A 23,451-nucleotide genomic window follows, 5' to 3' on the forward strand; every position below is an offset into this window, starting at 1 on the left:
GAGAGCTTTGAAGCAAATAAATGAAATAGCTTCACTAGCTAAATCTGAAGCAGAACATCTCTTGTGGGCTACTTTTGTGCAGTGCATAAAACACAGGGGAATTGTAAGGCAGCCAATGCTTCAAAAACAATTCCTCAATACAATGCTCTCAGCTTATCTTGTGAGCTGTAGGCATCCAGCCATGTGTTTTTATGTTTAAGTACAGCCGTCTCAATTGTGTGTTTTGATTTCAAGCCCTTGTTTAGCAGTTATATTTTGAATGTTTTCTCAATAGAGCAGTGTGGAGTGTTTCATCAGTGCAGGACTAAGTAGATCTGTCCTTGAACAGTTCAAGGAAAAAAAAAACGGCTTTGTCTTGTCCTGGAATATCTGTCCTTGTATCATACTGATTGTACATTTTCAAAAGCACTGTGCAGTGTTACTGCATGCCATATCCAGTTTTTATTTAAAATGTTATGATTAAAAACAGTTAGTTATCCTCCGTCTACCGGGCTGTAATACACATTTTAAAATCCAAATCTTTTAAATCCTGTGCGGCTATTTGTAAATTGAACTTGTAAACTGAACCCTAGGATTACATTTTAATTATGGTACAGCTAAAATAACCAAATAAGAAACAAGAGGCTAAAAGATAAATGGTGTTTTTTTTCCCCCATTTCATTTTCCACTACACTCTCAGCATCAACCACTTCAGGCATCCCTCAGTACTGAATTATAATCCTCAGAGCTGAGTCACAAAACAATGCAGTCCATCATAGATCCTGTGCCCTGTGCCTCTGCTTCCACCAGTTTCATACATACTAGACATATGGAATAAAAACAACATCTTGGGTGAATCATGCCTGTATATTTGAAAGTTTGCAGTACTTGTGAAACAAAGCACTATGAACGACACAATATGGCTTAAAGACTTCAAAAGGATGGGTTCTGAGAGATCTATTACATCAAAAGCATAAAATGCTGGAAAAGCGATCAATATGGCAGCAAACTGCTTCCCACCAGAGGAAGTCAGATCATCTTAGCCTGAATACAGCATCACTTCCTGCATGGCTATATATATATATATATATATATATATATATATATATATATATATATATATATATATATATATATATATATATACACACATACATGTACAGCTCTGGAAAATTTTTTGCAGTTGTCTCAATTATCAGTTTCTCTGGTTTTACTATTTACAGGTATGTGTTTGGGTAAAATGAACATTTTTGTTTTATTCTATAAACTACTGACAACATTTCTCCCAAATTCCAAATTAAAATATTGTCATTTAGAGCATTTATTTGCAGAAAATGACAACTGGTCAAAATAACAAAAAAGATGCAGTGTTGTCAGACCTCGAATAATGCAAAGAAAATAAGTTCATATTCATTTTTAAACAACACAATACTAATGTTTTAACTTAGGAAGAGTTCAGAAATCAATATTTGGTGGAATAACCCTGATTTTCAAGCACAGCTTTCATGCGTCTTGGCATGCTCTCCACCAGTCTTTCACATTGATGTTGGCTGACTTTATGCCACTCGTGGCGCAAAAATTCAAGTAGCTCGGCTTTGTTTGATGGCTTGTGACCATCCATCTTTCTCTTGATCACATTCCAGAGGTTTTCAATGGGGTTCAGGTCTGGAGATTGGGCTGGCCATGACAGGGTCTTGATCTGGTGGTCCTCCATCCACACCTTGATTGACCTGGCTGTGTGGCATGGAGCATTGTCCTGCTGGAAAAACCAATCCTCAGAGTTGGGGAACATTGTCAGAGCAGAAAGAAGCAAGTTTTCTTCCAGGACAACCTTGTACTTGGCTTGATTCATGCGTCCTTCACAAAGACAAATCTGCCCGATTCCAGCCTTGCTGAAACACCTCCAGATGAGTCAAATTTTCAGCTTTGCCCAACACCTCGTCGTCTGATGGTTAGACAGAGACCTGGAGAGACCTACAAGCCACAGCGTCTTCCACCCACTGTGAAATGTGGTGGAGGATCGGTGATGATCTGGGGGTGCTTCAGCAAGGCTGGAATCGGGCAGCTTTGGCATGAATCAAGCCAAGTACAAGGTTGTCCTGGAAGAAAACTTGCTTCCTTCTGCTCTGACAATGTTCCCCAACTCTGAGGATTGGTTTTTCCAGCAGGACAATGCTCCATGCCACACAGCCAGGTCAATCAAGGTGTGGATGGAGGACCACCAGATCAAGACCCTGTCATGGCCAGCCCAATCTCCAGACCTGAACCCCATTGAAAACCTCTGGAATGTGATCAAGAGGAAGATGGATGGTCACAAGCCATCAAACAAAGCCGAGCTACTTGAATTTTTGCGCCACGAGTGGCATAAAGTCAGCCAACATCAATGTGAAAGACGCATGAAAGCTGTGCTTGAAAAGCAGGGTTATTCCACCAAATATTGATTTCTGAACTCTTCCTAAGTTAAAACATTAGTATTGTTTTGTTTAAAAATGAATATGAACTTATTTTCTTTGCATTATTCGAGGTCTGACAACACTGCATCTTTTTTGTTATTTTGACCAGTTGTCATTTTCTGCAAATAAATGCTCTAAATGACAATATTTTAATTTGGAATTTGGGAGAAATGTTGTCAGTAGTTTATAGAATAAAACAAAAATGTTCATTTTACCCAAACACATAACTATAAATAGTAAAACCAGAGAAACTGATAATTTTGCAGTGGTCTCTTAATTTTTTCCAGAGCTGTATATATATATATATATATATATATATATATATATAGGCTATATATTTTGATTTAGACAAACCGCTTTACAGAAATGATGCATTTTATTTAACTTAAACTAAAACCTTAAGTTCACTCAAACCCTGGAACCATCTCAGAGTAGATTTCACATGTGAAACTGCATCAGACTCACAAGAGGAGTAAAAAATTGAAACCCTCAAATTGCTCAACTTGAAAGACTTGACATTGTGAGATGATTCACTGGTGTACAGATGTACACAAGGGGCAAGAATGTTTTCTGATACAAACAAAATGCACTTAGTTATAATATCCAACTGCTACATCTCACTAAAATGTCATACTACAGGACCAAGAAAAACCTACTGAGTTGAAGATGATATTCCTAACTGTCCTTACCAAAGAGGTACTGCTCTCAGTTATGAATAGTAAACACTTTCCTGTAGCCATTTCTCCAAATTGTCAGAAATGTGATTTACAAATATGGCAAGTTTATCTAAATAAAATCTAAGAAAAGAAATAAGCAAAGACAATAAGCATTTTAAAAAGATACAAAGGTTACGCGTTGTATCCCTAGATTCACACTCTCAATAAATTCTGCAAAATAATGCAAGTCTAAATAAGCGCTAACTTTGAACCAAATTGGACGAGTTATCTAGATAAAGTACATACAGTATCCCTAGCACGGCATAATATTACATTATTATTATAGTATTTAACCCCAGTGATACCCTGCCTGAAAAGATGAACCCATTTAAGACACAGCCTAAATTTCTCACCCTCAATTTGAAAAATAAAAAAAAAGTCAAATAAATATGCACTTACAAAGACAAAAACTTAAATAAGCATATGGAGGCAGTTTGCGGCCGTCTGCTATCACACAGAGCATTGCAGTTATGTGCTGTTTCTCATTATTACTCATACCTGTTTTTCTTACAATTTGTGAACTGTGGTATTGCATGGCACATCAAAAAATACAGGGGTTTGATCAGCATTTCCAATCTGTCGAAGCTAGTACTGTTTGTTAGAAACACTGAAAATTGTAAAAGCTTCTCTTTGAATTCCTCACGAAGCTAATGGCACTTCTTTGATCATGGATGAGTCGAGGTTGGGCAATATAACGTTGATGCTTGTGTATTCGGGCAGAGACGTCTTTTGTTGGCAATTTTAATACACGTATCACTACTGTATTGGAATTTAAGATGCAAGCTAGTTTTGAGAAGCAAAAAATGGTTGAAAAACTGTGTCTTAAATTCAAAGGAATACTGTAATTTGGTTGGTTGAAAACTGTTTCCATGAGCAAAAGTAACAGAAAAATAAATAAATCCATGAGAACGACACATTATTGAATATAATATTAAAGGTAGTGGTATTTAATCTATTAAAAATAACATACTAGTGCATGCTTGAAAGCATTGCTACTTCTCTGTAAAATAAAATAATGAAGGACGTGTTTGAAACTGCAAGTTAGTATCACCGATTTAGAACAATCAAGCATGGCACACAGGCCTGTTAGATTAATAGATTGGATCATTTCTCTAACATATAAATGATTTCAGGAGACACTTGGCACAGTATAAATAATGAACCGTGCATGAAAAATATATTTGTGCCAAGCCTTGACCAAGTAAAGCAATCAATTTTCCATTCAAAATGTAATCTGTTTGGAAAACTTTTATGTTATTTTTCTTTGACTTTTAAATTCAGTGTCTCAAAGTCAAGCGCCCATAGTTGTTTTGAAAAACAAATGTCTTTATCATTTGGTATTTCAATAAATCTTTGAAATAAAAAGAAGCTATCAGAGTAAGCACGTCACAAGCCATCGAAGACAAGTAAGTGGTTTAAACGGCAGGCAAAGACCTGAAGTGACAAACCTCTCCAAGCAGGGTACCTCATCACACAGTAAATGTAAACCCTTAATACAATTCCCAGCCTGTGAGAAACTTCAAATGTTTTTCTCAGGGTTAAAAAAAAATGCAATATTGATTGAGGAAGGTCATGATGCTAGATATAGTGAGAGGCTACCCTGTAAAAGGGGGGTACTGTCTGTCTTCTATTAGTTAGCAAGCAAGTGGTGCTGTCAGTTTTTTCTTTCATTTCCAATTTGCCTCAGGTCACTGGCTGACTGAGGTTAAGTCTCTGTGGTCCGTACCACATCACACAGCCTGGATTACATCTCTAAACCTACACAACATAGGAATGGCAACGTAATATTATGGAAATTATAACTTAACTCTAGTCTGGACAGATAAGTGTAAAGATATTTTTGCCACATTGTACTGAGATTTTTACAGGCTATTCTTTGCATTCATGTAGCATTCATGGAGGGTATGAACCAGCATAATTTGGTTACTGGGAGGTACAAGGGTGCTCTCACAGTCATTGTCTCAAACTGGTACATGCCCACCTTTGATTGCGTTGTCTCCAATCAGCACAGAGCCAGACATGTCTCCTGTCTCATGGCCACTGTTTGCCACCACACAATGGTGCCACTCATATTTCAAAGGGTCAGTATTTTTCTCAAGCAAGACAGTCACACAATAAGTATATTTGTACCGGAATCTATCTGTATGCCTGACTCCCAACCAACATGCGAGCCCTGGAGGCAGCACGCTGCTCTTCAGTACAAGTAACTTGTAGTTCGTTACACTCTCTATCACTCACCCACACTCAATGTTTTATCATCGATAGTCCTGTAGCATTTGACCTGCAGTATTGTCTGTTCAAGATTTATGCCTGCAGCTTGCTTGTGATTACGTTCTGTACTGTCTTTTTTGGATTTACTTTGTTCCGGAATTAAACAGTTTTGATTGAAGATTATCTGAAGACGGAATTATTATTTTTAAGAAATAAACAAACCTTACATAACCAATGATGAATTTGCCAAAGTGCCTACAGTATGTTTTGTTATGGAAATAAATTTGCACAAAAATTGACTGATTCCACTTTAGAACTGGCAACGTCCGTATTTGTGATGGATGACCGGTAAATGTACTCATTCCTATCACTGAAAAATAGTGTCAACTTGACACTTAAACACATTTCGTAACATACTTCTAGATAAGCAAATCATGTTGCTCACGTCTTTTCAATAATAATCTTGGGTGTTTTTCATTTACTGGTCAGCACTGTCCCTTCTTTGAAAAGGCCACCATTAAGACCATTTGATGGATGTTATTGTATGTACAGTAACTTTCTTACTTCATTATATACAGTACACTGTTTCAATGGTTTCTGCATATCAGTATTAGTAATTTGCACAATATAAAATTATGCAAGTTGTACAATACAGATTTTGGAAAGGTGCAAGCAGGCTTGTGCCTGACGAATATTCAAATCAAAATTAAAACTACTTCTAATCGGATCCTTTTGACTCTCAGATTAGTCGCAGCACAACAGCACATAGCACAAAAACAGAACATCATTGAGAACATGAAGTAAGATAGCCTGCTCCCCCAACACTTTTGAGATGTGTGCTTCTTGCCAAGGCCTTGAACTGGCTGCTGGTGAATGCAATAAGGCACACAGTAGTAAGAGCACAGAAACCAGAGGGAACGTGTCTCCAAGCGGGAACTCGCCCACTGAGGCCTGACTTTAATACAATATTTCCCTAAAGGCAGCTTTAATTGGTAATTGCTTTGTGAATACTTCTGCATATGCCCCTCTGAAACTTTAGCCAGCAGAATAGTGTGCACATTTCTTGGATATTAAAATAATAATAATAATAATAATAATAATAATAATAATAATAATAATGCGATTTAAACCTGGTTCCATATTTTAAAACAGCCTGCAAATACTTTACTGTTCCAAATGTAAAATACTGTACTTCCTTGTTATATAACATTGCACCCCTCAGCTAACGTACTGTACACCCTGTAAACTTACCTGTGTGTTTGTCTGCCTTACAGTGACTTTTATTAAATAATTATAATTTATATAAGGAGAGTAATTTACAAAATTCAACTTTTTTTTTTCATTCATTATAGTTGTTATATAAACACAATACACTGTGCTGTGTTTATTTCATTAGGCTGTCATTCAACCACAGCATTCCACAATTATCCTCTATAGTTTTCATTTTCATTCATACTGTTAGAAATAACACATCACTGCATCATCCATTTTTAATAGAGACATGGGAATTCAGTTGGCTTTAAACCATCACATATTATTCTATTACAAACATAAAAGACTCTGATCTAATATCCTAAACTATTTTATTTGTTAGAGAAATGAATTATTAATAATGGTTTCATTTTTTTTTTCAAGTTATTGAAAACGTACCTTCACATTTTTCCAGGATCTGCACGGTTTCTCCAATCTCCAGAGACAAACCTTGCGACACTGATCCACGGAAACTGCAGATCACTGTAAAAGGAAATCAAACAGGAGATTTAAAAGAAACTCAGTGTGTGCTACTGATTTTTAACAAAGGTCACATTTCTAATGCTTCTATTGTCTGCTTACGAGATGCAAGCCCACATTTTTGGGTGATTTCCCCCATCTCAAGTGAATTTTTCAACTGAAATCAGTTACATCCCAGTACCCTCATTGTCTCCCCTGATTAATTAAGGACTACAGCAGCATTTTTCCATCTGACCCATCGGATGTCAGCTGCGGTGCTGCCAAATGGGCATTTTTTCCGCAAAATTTGGCTGTTTTTAATTACGTTTTGCAGGAAAATCACTTTAAATTTATGGGGTTATAATGTGAAAAAACTAAAAAGGCCTTAAATCGTCCAAGTCTTTACTTTCTCATTAAATACAGATTATTCCTTTTTTTTAACTACAGATTCATCGCTTGTTAAAATGTTGCACCCTCATTTGCATGCAGTTTCTTCATTCTGCATGCACAAAAACACGTACATGAAACCAATTTTACACGTCCCCTAACAAGCGATATTTCTTGACAACATGCCGTAATACAGAAACAAATGATCACTGCATTTTATCTGGTAATAACCCTTCTCCTTTTCTGTTTCCAACACTCTGTATGTAAGCTACCTTCAATCACTAATCTTTAGTTTAGTCACACACTCGCTATCACATTCATTCCCATTCGCGTCAGCACACTCCATAACCTGATGCTGAATTTTGTCAAATTGTCAAACTTGTCATGCCATTGCCACTGACTGAAGTGCATTCATTACTTAACTTGCATACTTGTTGCGCAGTAATTTTTCAAAAACAAAGACAGTGCAAGCGAATGTTCAAATTTTTGACAAAAAGGAATTTCGATGTCCATTTTAGTTTAATAGTTAAGATTTCTAGCATGCAGTTTTAATAGCATTACAGTGATAAATACTTGCTTTGTATATCTAAATACTTGCTTTGCAAAAATCGTGTCATTGTAAGTGACTTACCCCCCCCCCCCCAAAAAAAGAATATTTGACTTGCTAAAAAACAGTCCTTCATAGTAAACCGAAACCTTATTGTATGTAAAGACAATGCTGAACGAACTGCAACTGAGGCCAATTTTTTAACCACAGATTGCATTAAAAAACACACACACACACACACACACACATTTAGACAGAGCTGCCTAATCCCCAAATATTCAAAATGTGATACATATTTTCCCTATGTGTAATGTCTGGTTGCAAATACGGTAGTAAACTACAGATGGAACCAATGAGCTGTAACGGTTCATGATGCCGGTGGTAACATGGACTAAAAGTGACTTTATTGGGAAATAGTCTTTATTAAAAGGTGAATTACCATAAAAATCAGTGCACAAGTCGCACCAGTGTATAAGTCGCCCCCTCCCCCTTTTTTGAGACAACAGTTTCAGGAAAAAGCCTATAGGTCGCGCCAGTGTATAAGTCGCTCCCCCCTTTTTAGGACCCCCTAAACCTAGAAAATAGACTTACAGTCTATACAGAGATTCATCAGGGTGGTCCTTACAGACAGGTGCTATTTCTACTGTGGGCGTTTGTTCCTAAGCCTCACAGTCTGTAATCCTTAGTAATTCCCTATGTGTGAAGTCTTCTTGTCTAAATATAATAAATGCCTTTAGGACTTTCTGCAGCTTTCGTCATAACAGGGTGAGCAACTGGAGAATCCCTGTCACCAGGAATAAGTATCCTCCATGGGGACAAGTAATTAACACAGTAAGTTTTATTACAATTGGGATGGGGTGCCCCCAACTACCCATGGAAATGAAGAATAAGCACTTTTAAAACAACAGTTCCAATGTTGAAAACAGGACTACTCCAAATACTATAATGTGTACTGCCAAAAAATAAATAAATATACACTCTGCTTGAAATAAATCATAATAATAATTATAAATATACAAAATTATAATCACTAAGCTTGTGAGGCAACTGTCAGGCACTCATAATACATTATCTGGTGGATAAAAAAATAAATTAAAAAAAGGTATAAATCATCTCCTAAGCTTTATTAACTCAAATCCAGCCCAAGACGATTAGTAATGTGTGACTGGATAAGGCACAGCTTGGCACTGTGTTTATTTTTAAACTGAGCCAGGACTCCATTTTCTCCTATCCAGATTTGATGATCTGGAAAAGTTTGTGCTGTATCCAAGCAACCAGGTTGCCACTGCGCCACATAGAAAGCCTTGAACTAGCGGAACCTCAAACAATATTCCATCACCTTGCTGCTAATAAACATTTCAGGTCTAAAGCTTTAAATTTTCTCTGCTTTTACATGCCCCTTTGTGAAAACTTTCCATCTCTGGACTGCATACTCAAAAATATTCAGATATAAGACTGAATTATTAGTACTGTACTTTCAAATTTTAAACTGCACATAAGCACACGCTTTCAAACTTCCTGACAGAAGCATAGTTATTGTGTTTACAACGTTTCTTATCACATCCCAGTTTGCTAGAGACTGCTAATGTTATGACGAGCAGAGATTCACCCAGATACACTCTATTATCTGCCGTGAGGAAGCAGAACTTTGTGAAGGCAGTATGCCCAGCTAAGTTGTCTTCCATTTTAAGGTTATTTGCAGAAAGACGTGCATGAAAGAAAAATGCCTTAATGCCATTTTCAGATCAGGTTGCACCACATACTAATGGTAAATTGTACACAGCATACAAGCTTCCCTTATATGCACCTTTTACTTAAATAAATCTGTCTATTCGTGGGTCTGGACAATTACTACCTTTCATTTTCTGTGACAGGGGCACATTTATGTTGCCCTGATATGTCTCTTAATTGGATTAAGACTTTGTTTTTTGTTTGTTAGTTTTATGACTACTATGGTTTTTACAAATCTATAAAACAAAAGAAATATGACAAACTGTAAAGGGCGTGATAAAGAGATAAGCCAAGACCATGGCATAAACAGTTGCGGTTTCAACGTGGGGCAGTAAGAAACGGTTCCTGTAAAAACATAACATTTTAGTTAGGACAAAGGCTTGTCAAATTTGCATTATTACTCAAAATGAATCTTCAAAAAGTATCCCTGGATATTAATACCACAGCAATTTGTTCTTCCATTAAAGAAAACTATTTAATTAATAGACATCTCAGGCAATGGTAGTCTGTTGAAACCGTGCAACTTGGTGAGGGATTTTGTAAGTTAATGAGTCCACAACAGAGGTCAAGTAAAAAGCAAAAGTCATACTGGGAAGACAATTAAAGGTTTTACAAAAAAGTTAAAATAAAATAAAAAGTTTTTAAAAATATTGTATGAAGAGAATGAAGGAATGTGGGGAAAACAGCTGACTTATGAATAATACATTGAAACTGATAACAGCACTATTTTTGGACCACTTTATCCTAAATAACATTACGTAGTCAAGATTAGTGCTAATTGGGGTCTGGGAAACCAGCCTTTCGAGTTAAAATCTGAAGACAGACAAATAAGTGAAAATGTCAAAAGATCGGAAATGGCACATACCATGGCCATGGCCAACAAAGCTGGAAAAGGCTATCAATAAATTAATGTGTATATCAATATCCTCTTGAATTCATCTTCATAAATTATATAATTGTTTATTCCATTTAGTATAGTGTAATGTTGGAAAAAATATTTGAATGTCTTATATTTACATTTTTAAATGAGTGTACAAAAAAAATAATGCCTGAATAACATAGGAATGCAATAACCTTGATTTTACTGTACAGAAAAGCATTTACCTAATTTGTTTAAAAGTGTTGCTATTATTATTATTATTATTATTATTATTATTATTATTATTATTATTATTATTATTATTATTGAATCACAAATTCCATCTTTTTGGCACTAGATGGCACTGTATTTAACTCTCAGAAATGGAGATTTTTTTTTTTTTTTTTCCTTAAACCACTTTGTCTTATTTTTGGGTGGCACCTCAAGGGTGTAATACAGATATACAATTATGAAAAAATGCATTCAAAATCTGTGTGGTTTTAGAGCTATAGTCCTGAACTCACACCTGCATTGCCCTTTGACATCACTCTGTTTACACTAATTCTAAGCACACACGCATTTTACGGTACTTCTTCCTTTTACATGACTTTGCCTTCAGTAAATACCAGTATACAGAACTACCTGTACCCCTGAGGTGTTTATTCCACTTCATCAGGCTACATGTGTAAAATGCAGTATGCTCTGCAAGAAATGTGATCCTATGGAGTCTCTCTTTAATTGAATCAGACTCTGTTTCATTAAACTGGGTTTTCAGGTTTTATTTACATTTCATTTGCTTCCAATTAAAGTGGTACAACATAATTTCTGATAAACTGTCATATCATTGAGATTTGACCAAATACTACTCCAGCCAATCTCTCTGACTGCCAGAAAGTTTAAGATTCATGCAATCATGGGTTCTAACTCATAGTAAGATATTACATTTTTGCATTGCGCAAGACTTGCACACCACAATTAAACTGGAGGGGTGCAAATGACAAAGTAAATTAGCTTCTTAAAGCCTCCTTCTCCTGGGAGTGACCAAATGAAATGGAACCTGTACTGGATGTTTGGACACTAACCTGACTAAGAGTGGGGATTTTGAATAAAACATATTTCAATGCTCACACACTACAAATTGGAATACTACTTCACGATATCAAGGACAAAGCTCTTCTGCAAGGTGTGTATTCTTGTAATTAGCTGGTATGTAACTGTCACAAGTGAAATTACTATCATGTCCACAGAGTATCCTTGAGAATTGTTAAATTGCCATGTTAAGTTGCCATGCAAGAAATTATGTTTTCTCGAAGCATGTGCCACTTGTTCTCAAATGCATCCTGATTTATAATACAACCCTTTTTTTGGTGTGGGGGGAGGGGGGAGGGGGGTTGGCAAGTCATTAATGTGGACAGTTACAAACAGTCTTATTACCCTTCCTAAAGAGATGCTGGAATTCTCGAGTTCTTGGATGGCTGCTAGTGAACAGTCTATAATTACTGGTGCTGACAGTCTGACTGATGCAAGCAGCTGAGCAGGGTTAAGGAAGGAAGTAAAGCAATTCCTCCCCCACCTTTACTCTAGCTAGCCAAATAAATCACTGATGCCATCGTCCTCGCCTTCAGAATTCAGTTGTTCACACTAAGCTCCGTCCCTCCCTTTCCCTCTCAGCTCATTATAGTCGCTGGACAATGTGAATAAATTGCACAGTTTCTAGAAGAGTTTGTTTGTTCCCCTAACAGGTCGACTTTAGCCTACAACAGAAATATAATTAAAAAAAGCATGGCACTATTGCCAAAATGTGTCCACTTCACTTAGTTCTAGAATTTTAAGTTTGTGTATCCCTTTTAGTATTTACATCACTCCTCTCATTCGCCCATTTTGCGTGGTTAATCCAAACCTGAACAAACACGAAACACTCTATACTGTACCACATTTTCACAGCAGTGCTATGAGAGAGATTGTAAAGGGACACAGATTGCTCCCAGTTTGCTGCTTCCTGTCAGCATGGTGTTCACAGGAGTTGGCTTATACCCAACAAAGCCTATGCTAAGAATTATGATAACCTAAGGAGCATCTTGTAGTTGACAAACCTCATGCTGAAAAGCATCACTGAAACTGGCACTATCGTGCGCCTCATTTGAGAGTTCAGATAAGCTGAAATAACAGGGGAATGCAGACAATGAGTTTGCAGGGCTGAATTAGCAGAGACTGCTGCAGGGAAGACAGAAATACAAATCAAGTTAATCTTTAGACAGGTATACAGAGCTGAGGTTTGGAGGCTAAAAATATTTGACATCAAAATACTGCCCAGTGTATTGGTGAAAAAAACAACATTTCTATTTTTTTAGCTTCCAGTATTTCTCACTGGATACCACACACATAGATTTGAAATAGACCTTCAATGCCAATATATACATTCATTGATCTCTGCATGCTACATTATTTCATTAGTTAAATCTACAATGCAATAAAATGAAAACACACACACACGTATATATATATATATATATATATATATATATATATATATATATATATATATATATATATATATATATATATATATATATATATATATATATATATATATATACACACACACACACACATATATATGGGACTAATTTGGAGTTGGACTGCAATTGAGTCCGGTTGATGGAGGAACCATGAGCATTCTCCAAAAGTCTTCAGGATAGAATGAGCAGTGAATAGTGGGAATCTTATGTTTTAGAATGGAAGAGCTTGTGCAGTTCTCAAAAGCAGTGTTACAGAACTGGGCCATGAAAACTTCTCATGTTGTGACTTTCCACAGGTTGCATCACACACCAAAACACAGTCCAGCAGTAAACTGACGGGAAGTGTGACGATGATTAACAAAACAGCTTCAGCTGAGCGCTGAGCGCTGTTCCAGCAGGCAGTAATTTCACAATTAGTCTTATGAAGGGAAGAAAGACACTCAATATCAAACAGACAATACTGTTTCTGTATAGAAAAGAAACATTGAGGTACACAACAAAAAAATACATGTGCAATAAACTAGATGTAGAGCTACAAAAAAACAAGCAAACACCCAAGGGGCTTTATTTTAGTATAATGTGAATGACGGCAGATCGGAATAATAAGAGAGGGACCCTTCTGGCTCTGTGTGTAGGTATATGTGTAATACACACACAGTACAGACTGTAACATCTAAATGTACTGCCACCAGCATATACACTTAAGCCCTTGAAGCTAGCAGAAACAGCTGAGCTAGCACTAGTCTTTGATTCATAAGGGTTAGGGTTTGTATCCAGCCCCAGATTTTGATTTTCATTCAATGGGATGAGATATCAATCCACTACAATAACTAGGAGAAATTCACAAGTGTGCAACATGACAGTGAAGGCGTTTTTATTTCAATTATGGCAGATTTAGATGCACTGCTGCTCGGATCAATCAAATGAATCCCAAACAGCATTGCATGATGCTATTGTCACAATGGGGGCGATAAGTGCATTTGTCAGGATACCCTTCATGAGGTCTGCAGCTCATGCTCAATTGGCACCAAACTGCTATATCTGATCACATGCATGCATTGCATAAACATCCAATGTTACAGCCCAAGGCTCTTCTACAGCAACACTCGTTTGAGGTGTTTAAATGTAAACCATGGACAATCACACACAATCTGACAAGCTTCTCCATCTTAATTCCAAAACAGATTTTACAACAGCATATATATATATATATATATATATATATATATATATATATATATATATATATATATATATATATATATATATATATATAGCTTAAAGGACTTTTTCTTTTTGTGGTGAGGGGTGCAGATGCATTAAAGAAAGTACAAAATATAGAAATACAATTCAGTAGCTCTATAGTAGACAGTGAGACTCCAGGAGACCTCTAATTGATTAATTTTGAAAGGCTATTTGGGATATTTGGGATACTTTCCTTGAAAATGGCTATTGCTCATTAATCTGTCCATGGACGCCAGTAGTATTATGGGGGATTATCGGAGGATTAAAATAGAGAATTATCACGGACATGCTTTGAAAATCCTAAAAGAGATAATCAACATCGCAGCCAGTCTTTTTATATTCACCAAACAGAGTTCTACTGAAGCCACCTCTATTTTGAGCTTGACAAACTTATTAAAAAAAAATAATAATAATTTCACAACCTTCTGTGATACTCACTGCTTTTTAACATCAGTGCTAAACAGCCATAAGAGCTTTGAAGGAGGTGCAATTGTCAATAGCCAATAAGACGTAGGGTCTGTTCAATGTATTCTCACCAAAAGCAGCAATTCCAATGGGTTAACGTCTCAAGTACAGTAGCTCTAACATGATTCTGAAAAACTTTTTAAAATATTCTCACTTTATGTTGCCATTTCAGGTACATTATTAAATCGTATTTCCTATAGCTGTACATTAAAACAAACCTTGTCACCTCCAAAGCCTCCAGTACCCCAGAACTTCTATTACTGTTGCTTCACAGATCCAGGCTTCATGTGCCATTATAATGCATTTGTCATTATGGGTCTGAATTTGCATGCCCCACTGCGCACTGTGAAAATCAGTAGCTAATCATATCAAGTTACTGACCTGGATAAATTCTGCTTAAATAAATTAAAATGAAAACGTATATAACTTTGCTTACTAGTGTGTCACTGACAGCAGCCATCTGTACATCATACTGTACAGTTTTAATTTAAAGCAGCAGAAAGATTAGTGTGCCAATGCGTACTTGCCAACATTTGGAAAATGTTCAGCGATACGCTAGTCTCCGGGGGGGGGGTTATAAGCATCATACACATGGAAGGAGTCACCACACAGTAAAAACAGACCTATTGAAGCATTCTTACCTTTGTATAAGTTAGTGATCAGCAGATGTGTCAGCCACACGAAGAGCACAGCGTGTGGTTTTCACTAACTCCACTGTCCAGAATGATTTTTTTTCTATGGGTAAATATCGGGACTTTCTTCCTATGTATCGGGACGCGGGACATTTGCTAGGAAAATCGGGACTGTCCCGAACATATAGGGACTGTTGGCATGTATGCCAGTGAATGATTAGAATTGTGTACAAAAGAAAAAATAAGAAAATTAGAAAAACCTAGATTTAGCTTCAAACAAAGAAACACAAAAATCCTTTAGCACTGAGACAAACATTTGCATTTCCAAACAAACATTTCTACAGGCAAAAAGTATGCAGTCGAACAGCTTGGACGGTGCCAGTTCACATCCAGGCTTTGCAAAGAGACTGAACTTTGCTGGGGACCCCGAGGGGGCCATCACATTGGTTCTAACACTTCCAGGGTGGGGAATGGGAAACTGGCAGGGATTGCTTCTCCATCATGCAACAGCAACCCTATTGGCCAGACACCGAGCACATTCATCGTGGATAAGAGGCAGGGCTGGTCTCTCTTTTCCGGGATCGGTATCCCGCCCACCTCTGCTGTGGATTGCTTGGCTGAAAAGTGATTCTGGCTTTAGGCTTGTGAGATCAGAGGATGCTCACACACCCTCAGAACATCTGTGCTGTGTGGGAACTCACTGCGGTGAGGAGAAAAAAAAAATGCCGCTGCCAGGATCCTCATCAGATGTAAAGAACGTGATCACATCACCCCCCTCTACTTGCCCAGCTGTACTGGCTACCTGTAAAGTTCAGGACTATTTTCAAAACTCTCCTGGTCACCTAAAATGCCCTTCAATCACACAGGTCCTGAGTACCTCCTTAACCTACTGACCCACTATGTTCCTGCCCGCAAGCGGAGGTCCTCTGACTCTGGCCTGCTTGTTGTCCCCAAGCAAAAGTGCACCACACTTGGAGAACGCTTGTTTAGTTTCATGGCTCGGACTCTTTGGAACTCTCTCCTACATTTGGTGCGTGATGCTCCCACTGTCGCTCACTTTAAATCAACTCTCAGGACCCACTTGTTCTCTCTTGCTTTCCATGCTCTTTAAGCCTGATAGCTGATATTAGCTGCTGTGTTGCTGCTACTATTTCATGTATTATGTACTATCATGTACTTAATACACTATTTCATCTATTATGCACTTTCCACTGTATTTCATGTATTATGCTACTATCATCTATTATGCACTTTCCACTGTATTAAATGTATTATGCATTGTTTGTTTTTTACTGTAGATCATGTATTATGCATGTCTCTGTATTTAAAGTATTATGGATTTTCTTATTACTGTATCTTGTAGAGAGCTTTGTGATTGATGGTAGTCCACTATGAAAGGCGCTATATAAAATAGACTGATTGATTGATGTCAGACTATGTACAATAGGGTAATTCTAAAGTGTAGCCCATTGTTCTAGAACAGTATAGATAACAACTCCAACTAAAAATACCTTTACAATATGCTCTGTGGACTAAGCGAAACTGATATGTTGGCTGCAGACTATCTCAATCTATTTCACACTTAACTAAAAATGAGTTTAACCTTCTCAGGTGTTGTTTCTGAACTCCCGCTAGAATTTTTATTTATTTATTTATTTATTTTTGGGTAAACATTACATTTCCTCACTGTCAGAGTTCTCGTACACAGTCCTGGTTGTGCTTAGCAGGGTGACACTAACCCCTGTGTAATACGAGACTACTCGCCTCATAGCATTACATGCTAGGAATAACTTGTCATCGGATTTTCGAAAAATAAATGCAACTTTTAAAAGGATTTTATTTTGCTGTGGTTATTATACATTGCCAACAGAACTGCTTGTTTTTTGTCTGCCTTTACTGGTAGCTGTAAATTATGGACACTTCATCTCTGAGGCACTCAGAAATACAGTAAATTTCCTTTATATGGGGCTATGGCAGGGTGGAAGCCCTGCTGGTGAAATGTGTGTGGGGAATATTGGGTGGCAGGGAGGGGGTTAAATTCCTCCTTGCAAAAGTATGGGAATATGGCTGGAGCCGTAAATAGAATAAATGATTCATGATTAATTAGGTGTTGGCCACAGGTGTTGGTTTAGGATTAATGATGGTTGTGCTGTGCTGTGCTTCTTGTTTTTGTATGAATAAAATGCACATGAGCAAGTAAGCTGCAGCTTTCTGGTCTACAAGCCTCACTGATGACGCTTCCCAGTCACAGGGGCTTATACAGTTTTCTTGCTTCACTGAATAGTCAAGCTTTTTTTGACGGTTTGAGACCAATCAGTCAGCAATTATCAGCCTTAAGGTCTGTTTTAACCGCAGCATAACTCCAGTAAAACACACCAATTACTTGCGTAAACTTTTTTGTCTGTAAGTCGCCTTGAATAATGTGTCATTCCTATTTTATAAACACAAGATGTATTTAAAAAAATAATAATACATGCAAAATACATAAATAAAAGATTTATTTAAGGCTTGTTTTCCTTCAGTGAATTACAGGTTATTATCATCCCAGTTGAACTGTGTGTTTTGTGTCTGCTGGGAATTACTATCCAAGCCACCCATTAAATAAAGGGGATAGTAAAATAATAGGATTGCTATAATGGTGCTTCACTATTACTACCCCTGCCTTGGTATACTGCTTGACATTCATCTGAGTGTTGGAAGAATGGGATGGGTTACTAATAAAGTTGTCAGACAAAATCTGTCTAGCATACTCCCTGTGTCTAGTCTTGAGAAGATACAGCCACAGTACTCTGCAGCCATTGTCTTCCCCCATCAGTCATCATCAGTTCTATCTGTACCGATAGCGGTCTAATTAGATGCTTGTCTTTCCTTGTGTGACACAATGGTTTTTGATATCACACTGTCTGGAATTTACAGCAGTGTGCTCAGACCAGTTGGGCACCCAATGTGATTCCACCTTTTAAATTAACAAATCTTCGATCTAATTTGATTTCATTTTTATTTATGTTCACTGCACTGTATTTAACAGACTGGTTCCCATAACATTGGTTTGCAGGGATATATTTAATAAGGCCTTTTATGTAAGTAAGAAAGTAAGAAAAAAAGGCTTATTCTGAAAGCAGCTCGACTGTAATGTGATTCTGGCTTTAAAACAGAAAAAAACCTTCTCAATTTACTAAAATAAAACAGCTGAGTAGATTAATTAAATCTATAAATGCTCTTAAGTTGTTTTTTTCATGCTTTGTAACGCATATTTTGCTCTTTAAAAAAAAAAAAAAAAATAGGACAATTAGACTTAAAGAAAAAATGCTTTAATACTTAAGCAAACAGTGAGCCAGTACAGATAGAACTAAGAAAGCTCTTAATGCCACTATTAATACATCACACATCAATTATCCATGGTGCAGAGTTAAGGTTTCATTAATCTGTCTCAGTAATCCAATTAAGCAGTCTGAAATTACACACATCTTTGTCACTTTTCAATTCTGTAAAGTGTACATTTTGTTGTATGCTTTGAGGTGCAGGTAAGTACAACAGATAAACAAAGAGGTGTTGTTGTGCTAAAAGTGTATGCCAGTTCCTTGAATCTAAAATGCCTGAAGTTCATATGGATATTAGCTGTACATATCCTTTACTTCCAAACAGAATACTCATTACTATACAACACCGTTGAAAAAACATTAGACCTGGCATTTGTGCAGAATTTTAATAGCTTCAAGACCTCAGTGCTGCAGCTAGGAACACAGAGATACACTATACCAAACCAAACTCCGATGCAATGTCCCATCTGGAATTGGTGATACAAAATAAATGGTCATATAAATTCAGGAACTATTCAACCTTGAATACTGCATTATTCAGAGGATACTGTACAAGCACTTGCAAAAAAATCAGAGAGACAGCATTGTACACCACCTACATTTCTGAATATTTGAATTCTTATGAAAAGTGTACAAATAGGTTGACTTGTGCTTTTTGATATAGTATAGTACTATAGATCTTGCCATCTCTGCAATGTTGGGTTAGTTTATGGGAAAACAGCAAAACAGTTTCAAGGGGACAGAAATTACAGCTGCATACATGGAAAAATTGACATATCCATGCAAACATGTCAGCCTATTTTGTAGAGGGGTTAAGGCTCTCCTGTTGATTTATAGTAGCACTGGGACAAACATTTAAATATTCAAACCAATATGGCTTGAAATGTATTTGGTTGGAAAAATGACCATGTTCTGATTATACTTATACATTTTTACAATTGTATGAAAAAGTGCTAGCTTAATCAACCTCTATACAGGTCAATCAAGTCTCAAAAACAGTAATTGTATATCAGTGGCAGCTGGTGGCCAACATTTTTGTTGGGTGTTTACACCTCAGATGCAGGTGAGTGGGTCCGGGGGGGGCGGTTGGGGGGTGGTGTCAATCTTCAGTGGATCCGTTTCTTGTTGGAAGAGATACAAAAAGTTTGCTCTGCGATGTCGTGGCAAATTTTTCGATTACTTTACAATTAAAGTCAGGATTGTCAGCCATCGTGTCTTTCAATTGATAAGATGGCTGAAGCATGTAATCATTTTGTTTTTAAAAACACTTAGAAAAAAAAAAGCCTGACGTGGCTATCAACAAGATTAAAATAAATAATATAAAATATTATATAAATAATTAAAATACAAATATATTCTATGGTATACTTAATAAACGATTACACCAAACAGGCAGTAGTGGTCGGTAAATTAACAAAAGAAAGAAAAATTTGCCGAACACAGCAAGATATTACTGCACTGCTGAAGAGCAGCAGCCTCGGGAGAAAAAGGGACAGACGGCACAAAATAAAGGCAGATTAAAACTGTTTAAAGAACAAAGTTGAACAAATAAGAGTATTCATAAACATTAAATACAACGTTAGACAAAGATAATTGAAATTTTATTTTAATTTAAACAGCTGAAACATTTTCTGTCTTTCCGCAAGGTAATGCACCATGCAAGACAGAAGAGACGAAGTTGTGCTGCTCATGTTTATAGCCTTTGTTGTCTTGGCACACGCGCGCTGTCATCTGATCATAGCCAGTCCTGGCTCACTGCTGGCTGCTACTGCACATGTGCACGGTGCCAGTATCACGTGACGGGGGGAGAAGGAGGGAAGAGCAATTCATTAATAAGAGACTGGGGGTTTGGCGAATAAGCGAACACAGTTAACCGGTCGCCCCTGATCTATTTATCTATCTAATAAAAGATACACATTAAACAGATAAAAATCCCAAGAATGCATTCAACAAACATGTGTCGATAACCCAATAGGGGAAATTCAAGCAATTGAGTAGATCCGAGATGCCTGCTCATACCCTCCCACAGTGCTTCAGTTCCCACCCCACCTGTGGATAGCTTTTCAGCTTGAGCTGGCACCCAGATATGGTACAGCTGCACTTCTCCATATCCCTGTCCCCCTGGAGGCTCCAGATTTAAACCCACAGTGTAAGTCATGACCTGACATAAAACCAATTGCAAGACTTGTTCCTTCTTTTGTTTGTTCCAGAGATAGAGGAATTACAAAACATGCTTTTAATTAATTAAACACGCCTGTGTACATATATGCTTTCAGTGATAGACATTAGCACAGACTACAATACAGCATAATGATCCAAAAAGCTCAATCTAGCTTTGTAACAGAGCGGTAGGAAAGCTCTGCACATATATAAGGGGGCTGGCAAAGCCCTGATGTCTAAATATATTGGTTGTTTATTTTAGAATGGGGCCCCTGTGCATTTGTTTTATTTTGTATTTGTTTTCATATTAATTTATTTTGTGACAGCACAGCCGAGTGCTTTGTTTTGAATGTGTTCTGGCAGAAGCGGGATTGACAACTCGTCTTCTGCCAGTTTGTAATTAGAAAACCTGAGCAGAATGTGACCACGGGATAATCAGATAATTTATAGCTGGTTAATCCCTCGGTCACTAAGATAAGAAGCCTGCAGCTCTCCCTGTTCTGGGTAGGTGTTTGGAGGAACAAGAGCGAGCAAGAGAGAGAACTTCAACTGAAAGTAAAATAAAAGTGAAGGTGGAGGTGATTGCCCAGCCTGACCTGCAGTCTGTTTTGTGTTCGTGACTTGTTCTTGTTTATTATTTTATTTTGCTCAGTGAGCAGTGATTTTTGTGAAACATTTTTTAATTTGTTTTTGTGTTTAAAAATAAATGGAGCCGCAACGCCGTTTGGCACCGCAGTTCCTTTCCTGTGTTCTGTTCCTGTTTCTGGCCTGACGTCACCACCTCAGTCATCCCTGTCACAACCTTGTTGTCAATAAATCATAAACCCTTTGACATGACACTATAATGTTATTAGATTTAAAACTGCAATAACAACCCAGAATGGAGGAATGCAAAATGTCATGCAGATATCTTAAGATATGACCCATAAAATAATAAGAACATAAGAAAGTTTACAAACGAGAGGAGGCCATTCGGCCCATCTTGCTAGTTTGGTTGTTAGTAGCTTATTGATCCCAAAATCTCATCAAGCAGCTTCTTGAAGGATCCCAGGGTGTCAGCTTCAACAACATTACTGGGGAGTTGATTCCAGACCCTCACAATTCTCTGTGTAAAAAAGTGTCTCCTATTTTCTGTTCTGAATGCCCCTTTTTCTAAACTCCATTTGTGACCCCTGGTCCTTGTTTCTTTTTTCAGGCTGAAAAAGTCCCTTGGGTCGACACTGTCAATACCTTTTAGAATTTTGAATGCTTGAATTAGGTCGCCACGTAGTCTTCTTTGTTCAAGACTGAACAGATTCAATTCTTTTAGCCTGTCTGCATATGACATGCCTTTTAAGCCCGGAATAATTCTGGTCGCTCTTCTTTGCACTCTTTCTAGAGCAGCAATATCTTTTTTATAGCGAGGTGACCAGAACTGCACACAATATTCAAGATGAGGTCTTACTAGTGCATTGTACAGTTTTAACATTACTTCCCTTGATTTAAATTCAACACTTTTCACAATGTATCCGAGCATCTTGTTAGCCTTTTTTATAGCTTCCCCACATTGTCTAGATGAAGACATTTCTGAGTCAACAAAAACTCCTAGGTCTTTTTCATAGATTCCTTCTCCAATTTCAATATCTCCCATATGATATTTATAATGTACATTTTTATTTCCTGCGTGCAGTACCTTACACTTTTCTCTATTAAATGTCATTTGCCATGTGTCTGCCCAGTTCTGAATCTTGTCTAGATCATTTTGAATGACCTTTGCTGCTGCAACAGTGTTTGCCACTCCTCCTATTTTTGTGTCGTCTGCAAATTTAACAAGTTTGCTTACTATACCAGAATCTAAATCATTAATGTAGATTAGGAATAGCAGAGGACCTAATACTGATCCCTGTGGTACACCGCTGGTTACCACACTCCATTCTGAGGTTTTTCCTCTAATCAGTACTTTCTGTTTTCTACATGTTAACCACTCCCTAATCCATGTACATGTGTTTCCTTGAATCCCAACTGCGTTCAGTTTGAGAATTAATCTTTTGTGCGGGACTTTGTCAAAAGCTTTCTGGAAATCTAAATAAACCATGTCATATGCGTTGCAATTATCCATTATCGATGTTGCATCCTCAAAAAAATCAAGCAAGTTAGTTAGACACAATCTCCCTTTGGTACCTTTTGGTTCTGATATTGTAAATGACACTGAAAATACACTGCAGTATATCACTCAAACAAGACCATTTCAGAAAGAAAAATGAAAGCACACACTAACTTCTACATAGTGTATGCATTAAGATTATGTGGCATAAGGTAAAATGATAATAAGCTGGATTTAATTACCCTTTAAAACAAGCAAAATGAAAAAAAAAAAGTAGCGTTAGATTTTTTTATTCCCAAAACTCATTATTTCCTCTTCTTACAATAATTTGCAGCCAATGCACATACAAACATAGAAAGTCTCCAAAGCACTGTGCAATTTACAGACATAATCATGCATCGGACAAAAATAATATTCAAAAGGACATTGTCACA

At 37.1% G+C, this 23,451-nt stretch overlaps 1 protein-coding gene across 7 annotated transcripts in view; it reads right to left on the reverse strand.

The window, feature by feature from the left end:
* Window positions 1–23,451, reverse strand: part of LOC121298236 (dedicator of cytokinesis protein 3-like) — a 189,508-nt gene that overhangs the window by 140,485 nt on the left and 25,572 nt on the right. For all 7 annotated transcript variants that reach the window (XM_041225226.1, XM_041225231.1, XM_041225230.1 and 4 more), the window contains one exon: window positions 7,010–7,093. In XM_041225226.1, the coding sequence (XP_041081160.1) occupies window positions 7,010–7,093 (84 nt within the window). The remainder of the gene's footprint in view (window positions 1–7,009; window positions 7,094–23,451) is intronic.

This window comes from Polyodon spathula, chromosome 23 (genome assembly GCF_017654505.1).
Source record: "Polyodon spathula isolate WHYD16114869_AA chromosome 23, ASM1765450v1, whole genome shotgun sequence".
In the NCBI taxonomy this organism is placed as follows: Eukaryota; Metazoa; Chordata; class Actinopteri; order Acipenseriformes; family Polyodontidae; genus Polyodon; species Polyodon spathula.